At 49.6% G+C, this 9,128-nt stretch overlaps 1 protein-coding gene across 8 annotated transcripts in view; it reads left to right on the top strand.

Annotated features, from left to right (window-relative positions):
* The window catches only part of ZIC4 (Zic family zinc finger 4), a 20,938-nt gene extending 12,841 nt beyond the window's left edge, over positions 1-8,097 (top strand). For 7 of the 8 annotated variants that reach the window (XM_017869415.1, XM_017869410.1, XM_017869412.1 and 4 more), the window contains 2 exons: positions 2,906-3,221; positions 5,295-8,097. In XM_017869415.1, coding sequence (XP_017724904.1) covers positions 2,906-3,221; position 5,295 — 317 coding nt within the window. In that variant the 3' untranslated portion in view covers positions 5,296-8,097. The remainder of the gene's footprint in view (positions 1-2,905; positions 3,222-5,294) is intronic. The other variant, XM_017869409.1, reaches the window with a different exon arrangement.
* The last annotated feature ends 1,031 nt before the right edge of the window (positions 8,098-9,128 follow it).

Raw genomic sequence — 9,128 nt, 5'->3', positions numbered from 1 at the left:
AGAGAGAGAATGTTTCTCAAATGGCAATAGACCTCAGTACAAATAATTCATGAAGACAGTTCTCGATTCAACAGGAAAATAATTGCCTTTTCAAATATTAATGGCGTTTCATTTCCTCGAGTCGCGGAAGTGGCAAACAGGAGCAAATTTCTCAGGAGTTGAGGTTCTCCCTGACCTGAATCCGGGGCCTGGCTTTGAAGGCGACTGTCTGCACCGAAAGGATTCACTTTGCGGCGGTCACAGCGATCCCGGAACAATGGTGCCTCGAGGAGGGAGGCGAGGGCCAGCTACCGCGGTCTGCCTGGCCACCGCCACCCAGCTTCTCTCCTGGGACCCCTCGGCCGGGGCCGGGAGCTCGTCACACCTTCCCCGGCGTCTGAGGGCGAGTCAGCGCTGGGGATCCGAGGTAGAGGAGAAGAGACCGCGCCGGGGCGCAGTCGCCGGGACAACCAGATCCAGCCACAAGTGCGAGAAAATGGCGCTGGCCCAGCTGCCCCGAGCTTCCGAACTTTGTCCGGTGGACCCGGCGCAGGGTTGGAGAGGAGGCCTTTCCGGGCTGCAGAGCCTCTGGGATGACAATCTGGGTGTCTCACAGCTCAGCCCCAGGCCTAGGACGCTCCGGGTGGGCTGCAGGGGCCTAGCCCAACGCTGCCTCTTCACATTCACCCACCCACCCAGGGCGCAGTGCAGGGAGCTGGAGGGAGGGGGAAGGACTGGAGGCCAGGAGTTGGCGGGGGGCGGGGGTGATGTCAAGCGCGGAGACCAGGGCGCCTCCTGCAGCTCCGGAGCAAGCTGGGGCGCAGCCTCACCTGGCCTCCTAGGGGCCTGCGAACTTCCCGGCTGCCAGTATCACTCATTGCACTGCTGTTGTCTCCTCTGCTCCTCGTCTGGAGCGAAATAATTGTTTTTGTTTTACGTGAATGTCCAGCGAGGCGCTCACCAGATCGGATAAGCGTTTGGCGGGATTTTTGTGGCGCGGGGGCGGGGAGGGGTTGTTGGGGAGGGGCACCAACTTCAAATTCCATTTCACCTCTGTTTTCTTAAACTAGCCTTGGTTTCTCTTGCAGGCCTTGAATTGTACGTTTTTTTTTTTGTTTGTTTGTTTTGTTTTGTTTTTTTTTTTTTAAGTTTTTTTTTTTTTTTTTGAAAGAGAAGGAAGAAAGTTTTGGGTTTGCAAATGCTGGCAGGAATCAGAGGAGATAAAACGAGGGGCAAATAGGAATACTGATTTATTCCGCACCTTTCTCTCACTGTTTTATAAAATGGTGCCTGTGTTCTGCTAAATGGCAGGTGCCAACACCTTCCAGAGGGTTCAGTGTACTAGCTGTGCTCCTGTAGGGTGGGAATCCAGCGACCGGGTGGTGCCAGAGACCCGGGCTCAGGAGGCGCTGATTGCGCAGAAGTGCGGGTTGTGCGCAAACCTCTCTGTCCGAGCCTCGACAGGGCTCGGAAACTGGGGCTTTGTTTGTTTTAACCAGCCCCAGGAAAGCGCCTGTCTTTCCTGGATGCGGCGGGAGAAGCAGCTACAAAGGCAGCAGTTCTCCAACTGTGCGTCTTCCTCCTCAGCTAGATGCTAGGTAGCCGGTCCCTTAACTCATAGCGCTGGGAGGCAGCCATTTGTTTAAAGCGCCCAGGAACCTTCTTCCCCCATTTCCGCAGCACTTGCAGGTCCGGCAGGAATCTAGGCTTCTGGATTCTCGGGATCCTTTCCTCTCCCACACGTCAGCGAGTTCAGGTGGCCGTGAGCTCCCCGACTGGGGCTCAGTCCGGCCAATATTATCACTCTAACGTGCACTCGCGCCTTCCCTCGGCTCTACAGGGCATCGCAGCCACCGATCTCAGCCCCTCCCAGGCCTATCCCAGCCTCCCGGTCGCCCTCCAGTCTGCAGAGCCGGGCCTGCCCTAAGAGCTGCAGCTGTTCTCTTCCCGAAGCCTCAGCGCTCAAGGGCGTGGTTGCGGTAGAGACCTCGGATCCCACTCGGCCTGTGTGGACCCTACTGCGCCAACCCCTCGTCTTACTTAGGCCCGAGAGACACGACAGCCAGGTGGGGGTGGTCTGGGGAGACTGGTCGACATCGCACGTCAGTTCGGACTGGGAGGGCCAGCTGCCCACAGCAAGGTCTCCAGGAGGCCTCTGGAGCAGCGTAATAAAATATTATTGCTGGCGAGCGTATCTGGAGGGATCCCGGACGGTTTAGGCAAGATTTGAAGAATGCTGCTAAATGTTTGCCCTCGGGGGGTAGAAGTGGAGAGGGAGGGGGCTCCACATCCAGTAAAAATCTCCTCTGAAGTGAATCATTGCTCAGAATACCTTTCCCTGCAGCACGAATCCACTTTATGCACACACCATGTGCATCGGCTGCGCATCCTTAAATTATCTCATCGCTTTGGCGTTTGCGCAAAACCTACTTTAGTAAACAATTTGGGCCAGGATGTGAGTGGGGGCGGTGGGCGATGAACGGCTGGGCAGGGTAGGGGCAGAGACGTTTGGCTGAAACGGCAACTTTAAATCGAGCAGATGTGAGCTTCCCCGTTAACTATATTGTGAGCTCCTCCGTTAATGTATTTCCAAACAGAGGTGCTTCTGGTTCCAAGTGGAGAAAATTTGGAGGAAATAATCAGAGTAGAATAGGATTTTCGAGGATGAAAACTCGACTAAGATGGAGTCCCTGTCGCTCCTCCTCCCTACCCTCCCCTTGAGCCCAGACCAGGAAGGCGGAAGGGATGCAGGCGCTCAGGAGAGTGCACCGGGGGCGCTCTCTGCACGAGAGAATGGGGTGCTCGACCTGAGCACCTGGAAAGAGATTTCTGAAAATCTTTTGCAGTTCTTTTCCAGAAAATGAGAGACGAATTGGGGGGAGGGGGAGGGTGGCGAGCACTAATGTCTCTGCGTTGCCTCCGCCAGGCGAGAAGCCCTTCAGATGCGAGTTCGAGGGCTGTGAGCGGCGCTTCGCCAACAGCAGCGACCGCAAGAAGCATTCGCACGTGCACACTAGCGACAAGCCATACACGTGCAAGGTGCGGGGCTGCGACAAGTGCTACACGCACCCTAGCTCGCTGCGTAAGCACATGAAGGTGCACGGGCGCTCGCCGCCGCCCAGCTCTGGCTACGATTCGGCTACACCGTCTGCCCTCGTGTCGCCCTCGTCAGACTGCGGCCACGAGTCCCAGGTGGCCTCCTCGGCGGCGGTGGCGGCGCGTAGCGCCGACTTGAGCGAATGGTACGTGTGTCAGGGCTTGTGCTCCACCGCGGCTATCCCCGCCGCGATCCTCAGCCAAGAGCTACCACCTGGCCCTGCTGCTGCCGCCGCTGCCCCCGGTATTAGGGCTGCCTCTGTGGTTGCTACTTCCGCACACACCGGATGCAGAGTAGGCCACGGTTCTGAGGCATGAAGAGGGAGAGGGCGGAAGGAAGGAAGGCCGGCCGGCCACCTGTAATAGTTGCTAGAGCTCACTGAATACGCTAATATAATGTCCATTATTTTAAAAGATAAATATGGTCCCCCTATTTATTCTATAGTCACACTCAGCACCATCACCCCCACACGCGCCTTCATGATTGAGTATCATAAAACCAGTGTTAGGGGTGAAAAGAGACAGGGAGATGGAAAAAAAATTGGAGAATTTAGGTGCAATCCTGGCCACTTCAGACGACAAAAGTAAAGCCACAAATTTCCCGCATGCTTCGCAGGATGGGAAATATTTTCTGGAGAACTGGGCCTCTCCCACCCCACTCTAACACTTCCCTCCCCACGTTAATTCCAACCTCAGAAGTTCAGATAGATGGAAGGAGGCAAAGGGAATTCCAGAGCCGTTTTCTTGACTCCAGTTTCTTTCCTCTTTGCCTTCCTATGGTTTCCCCGTCCCTAGGTATCCTTTGAAACAAAGTGTACACAAGTCTTAATTTTTCCGACCTCCTCTATAAAGGAGATAAGGAAGATTCATCTCTTTTCAGCAGGGGATGGGTGGGTGGTGGTTACACGCTGCCACCCCTATGTAGTGGCCTGGGCACACAGATAAATATCTGCCTGTCATCCACAGACTCGATATACATTGTATACGTGGGGTGGCGAGTCAATTCAAACAACAAGAAATACAGACAAAGGAACACCAGAGAGGCTTCAGGATTCAATGCTGTGAGGCCTCCCCGGGTCCTTTTCCCACCCCATCCCCTGTAGAGGCGTTGCCTGTGAAGTCTTGTAGGTTCTTGGGCTCCGGGTGTAGAGCGAGCTGATGACGTCACTGAGTCGCGGCCTCTAAAGTGGAGGGACCTGACCTAGGCGGCCGTGTCTGGGTGAATCGCGTCAATTCGCTGACGGTCTTTGTCAATAATTGCACAATGTTGGTTTTATTTTTAAAAAGGTGTAGAAGAGACTAGAGAAATGATCAACAGTAATAAATATTGTAAAGGCAAACAACCAGTGAGTCTAGATTGAATGTGTATTTGATATGCTGCGTATGAAGTCTCCAGAAAAAAAGAACCAGATGTTGAAGGAGGGAGGGAGAAAGACCTTTGCAATTGTTGCCAAAGGGAAAAAAAATCAGGTCCTGTTTCCCCCCCCACCCCCCCCGCAGGGAGAATAGGGCTGCCCCCAAATCCTAGCTACGATTTGAAGAAGTAAAATAAAATAAAATAATAAAGCTATGGCAGATTCATTCCAGTTCCCTAAGAATTTGAAAATCAGTATGTGTGTGCTGGGGAGGGAGGTGGGTTTTCTCTTTGGGGAGGGCCCCACAAAGGAGCTCAATTTTAAAATCTGAGCCCAACAAACAAGTCCTGGCCCTGTCACTAATGAATTTTCTTCTGCTCTCTCCTCTTCAGACACCATTAGACAATTAGCACTCCTGCTCGCAGTCCCCACAACTTTCATCAGATGAAATAACATCCTAACTGGAGTGGAACTATTTTCATGACTCCAAATAAAAAATGCCATCTTCCAAATACACCCTTAGTGAATCCGTCCTTGAGAAAGGGGGACTGAAATTCCTGCCTCCCCCTAATACAATAGGGCCCAGAGGCTGCCTGACTCAGCGCGAGCAGTCGGCAACAAACAACTCTTTCCCATAGTCAAACACCAACCCCACCACTAAGGTACAGAGGGCATTTGCGGAACTTACTGCTTCTGCCTATGTTTAAAAAGTCCCCCTTCCTGAAGTAGGACTCTTTCCTTTCTCTTCTGTTTCTAAGCCCCTCCCCCCCATTTTGCCTTCTATCCTAATCTAAAATAATGAAATAAAACAAAAATGTTTGGTCGGCCACTAATCGCCTTTAATTTTTCATTTGCTTGTTACAGATGTCCATCGCGTTGCTCGCAAGGTAATCTCGCTCCGCGCAGCTGAGCGCCCCGCATCTTGCGCCTGCTACATCAAAGGGCCCGTGCACAAAGCAGTGTTTCTTCGCCACGGTGCATCTTCATGGTAAGTTAGGATTTCTATGGCAATGGGCAAGTCGCACTGAAATCCTGAAAGGCCAAGCCTGGAGCCCGTCCAGGCTTTTCATTAAGGACATAATATTTACGTCTAACAGACCTTTTTTCTTGTGTATACAAGTATATATTTTTGTTTGACGCGGACTAAATCATTTTCATTTAATTTCCGGTAAACAAAACCCACGCGAATGGGCACTTGTACCCGATCATAATAAAAATGGATAATAATGTGAAGGAAGAAAAGAGCCGCTTGAATCGCCGCTCAGCCCTCTTTGTTTCTGCTTTCTGCGGTGATCAGAGGGCGCATTTGGGTTTGATGGCGAGTTTCTAAAGGCGAGGAAATGGTTTGTAAGAGGGGAAAGAAAAGGAGAAAGGTCTAATCAAGCTTGGGTTGTTCAAAGAGTCGGGTTTTGGGGTTGAAAGTGTGAGTTTGACGGTGCATCAGCATGCCGCGTTTGGCTCGCCATGGAAATACGCGCGGGGAGCGGCCTCTTCAAAGGCGGCACACTTCACTGCAGACACTCTATTAAGATACATTTGCGCTGACCTTTGCTTTCACGCCATTTAATACTGTCACTGCGCTCTCCAGTATATACTTCCTTCCTAGAACCCGACTTGCCCGCGTTTAGGGATTCACTCTGCACCCTGATATGGGAGGCTTTGGAGCAGGGGACACTTTCAGGAAAGGGAGGAGCACAAGGACTGTGCATCTTGACTGTCCACCAAAGAGGCTCCAAGATCAGGAGTGAAAGATTTTAAAGCAGCCTCCGAAGCTTAACAAATGAGCATTCCAAGCTCAGTTTTGTGCAAATCGCCTTTCTGACTCTTGAGTAGGATGGAGGCTTAAGTTTAATGGGGACTTGTGGGGAAGGGAGCCACCCTGGGGGAGTCTGAGGAGTTCAGACTGTGTCCTTGGGACATTTCCACTCTGGCTTTCCTTACCACTCTTCTTCCTCTCCATCCCATAAGTCTCTTGCAGCCCCTCAAACTTGTTTCTTTCTAAGGCAGGGTGTGTGGTACCGTTAGGCCTGGACTTGTCCTAGATGCAAACTCAAGAGCCCAAGGCCAAGGGGATATGGGGAAGATGGCAGGAAAGTTAGAAGGCCATGTTCCCTTAATTGTCTTGTTGTTTATTTTATCCAAGTACCCCAGTGAATAGGGGAAAAATAAACACAGTGAAAAAAAAATCAAACAGTGGAGTCTTCTTTAGTGCCAGTCCTTGTGGTTAAATAAAAAGGATGGTCCGCTTTCTATTGAGCTGAGAAATCTTTGAAGTGGGAGTTATTATCTGAGACATTCTTGCTTGTCGTCCTAACAACGCTGATGAAACGTAAAAGGTTCTTTGTCAGCGATTTGTTCTCCTCTCTGTCAAACTCCCTCTGCCCCGTTTGTTTCAAACCGTTTCTAAAGAGATAAAAATCAAATTTCTTTAAAAAAAAATATCCACACACTCCACCAATACATAACTTTCAGACTAAGTCTTGCTAAGGGATAAGCAAAAGCAATGCTAGACATCAGGGTCAGGGCTTGGCCTGGTGAAGTATGCAGAAGTTGGGGGACCCTCGGGACAAGCTTTGGGACATGAGGAAAAGTATGCAGAGAGGGTCCAAGTAGAATACATACCCTAAGTCCATAATTGTGTGTCTGCTTCCTTCTGCTCTGACTTGCACTCAATCAGCCCAAGTTGGTTCACCTGGATGGGTTTCCTTTGGTACCCCTCAGGCTGCTATATTCTTGCCCAGGATCCTTGGAACTTAAGACTGCAGCCAAGCAATTGTTAATATCTCCTGCTCCTTCAAAGCCACTTCTGCTAAAAATAGACCCATTGTGTATTTCTTCTCACTAGCAGCAATCAACAAGCCCTTTCTGCCATTAATAAGAAGGAGAATAGCTGAAGGAGAGAGATGTTTTATTAATTTCCTGTTTCCTTCAGAATCTTGGCAATTGAAGCTTAGAAGGTTTGGTCTACAATATAGTGATCAAAAATGCATGCAAATGCCCATCCTTCCCCTCATTCACATGTGCAGTTGTTCATTTTATATTGTGCCCAGGAAAGAAACTTTCACCCAGTTCAGGTTTCCCCAAAACTCCTGTTGTGGTTTTAAAAGTGGTTTAAATAAATAAGGATGTGCTGGTCCCCCTACACTGTGTGTGCTGAATAAATGACTTGTAAAGTTTTTCCAAGCTGTAACCCATGCTGTTACTATAGTTGCTGCAAAATGTTGTTTCTGATATTGATTTTATTTGTTAACTGGAGGTCTCCATATGTTTGTTTATATTGCTAATTTATGAGAAAATGTAATAATCGCAATGAATGTGAATTATACAGACAGGCAAACATTTTGTAATCATAATTCACATATACACAAAAGCCTGGCTGAAACCTTAGACTATTTGTACCCTCTCTACCCACACTGTCTGTGATTTATCATCTGTCTCTTTAGTGTCAGTTAAATTATGAACTAACTTGAAGATAAAAAGTTGTTTGACTGAAAGTGATTGTTGAATGAACAACAAAGTTGAAAGCCATGGCTTGATCTTGTAAATATGTAAATATAAATGATATTAAATCTGTGATTCCTTTTCCCTCCAAAGGCCTTTGTGTACATGGCACTCCATTTGGCTATTTTCTTTGGAAATAAATTATGTGATGTTTCCCTTCCTCTTTTGAATCCTGGTGTCCTGTTATTGTTTCTTCATCTTGGGAGAGATTTGAGGCCCTCCAGAAGCCTCCAATTCTCTCCTCAGTCTTTCTTCACTGCTTCACACAAATATCTCTGGGGGCTTAGTCTCAGGACAGCAAAATGGAGGGACCCCCTAAAGAAGCCATTGTGACAAAACTTCTCTCATCCCAATTTCACCCTAATGACACTGACATCATCAACCAATTTATTAATACATTATAGAATGGAAAAAGTTGAAAAGATGCTCTCAGTGTCTGCCAGGAAAGGCTACCTTTCTGCATTTCCAGCTCAGAGCAACATCTAATAAACCACGTCTGAATTCCCAGAGAAAAGGCCAATAGCTGGTGGGAATGAAAACAAGGAAAGAAAAAGACAGGACAGTTCGGCTTTAAGACCTGACTAAGCGCTGGTGGAGTGTCTCAGGCACAGTTGCCCGCAGAGATCTTCCTAGCTAGACCCTGCCCCATCTGGGAGAAGTGGTTGCTCAGACCTCAAGGCTCTCTTCAGATACCTGCAAAGGTCTCTATGCCTGAAGACTGGGGGGCTACAGCCCACATGACACTTCCCTGGGCCGCGATTGAGATATCTGGTGAGTTTCAGCATCTGATACACGCACACTGTTACCTGGCCCAGCCACTGGGAAACTTATTTCAAATGAATCACCAGAGCCATTTTCCTTCCTCCACTGCGTGGCCACTGGACCTCTAGATACCCGCATACCTTGTTGCCCCTGCACCTACCGCTCAGGAGGCTTTCGCCTGACACTTTTTTAACTCCTGAGAAGTTGGTTCCCGTGGGCTTGGTTGGGGCAAGCGGCTGGATGGAGTGGGAAGACAATGACTCCTAGGGTGGGAATGCTGGGTCTCCTTAGAGAACACCTTGTAGTCTCAATTCGTAGGGCAAAGGCTGCAGTCCTGGGTAAAACACTGGGAGAAAGGACCCCAGCGCGCAAAGGCGCGAGAGAGACGCACGGGTGTGATAAAGGCGGCCACGAGGGGAAACCAAGACGTGTCCC

This window comes from Rhinopithecus bieti, unplaced genomic scaffold (assembly GCF_001698545.2).
Source record: "Rhinopithecus bieti isolate Rb0 unplaced genomic scaffold, ASM169854v2 scaffold_4698, whole genome shotgun sequence".
NCBI lineage: Eukaryota > Metazoa > Chordata > Mammalia > Primates > Cercopithecidae > Rhinopithecus > Rhinopithecus bieti.
The sequence above is the reverse complement of the archived record's forward strand: the minus strand, read 5'-3'. Positions and strand labels throughout refer to the sequence as shown.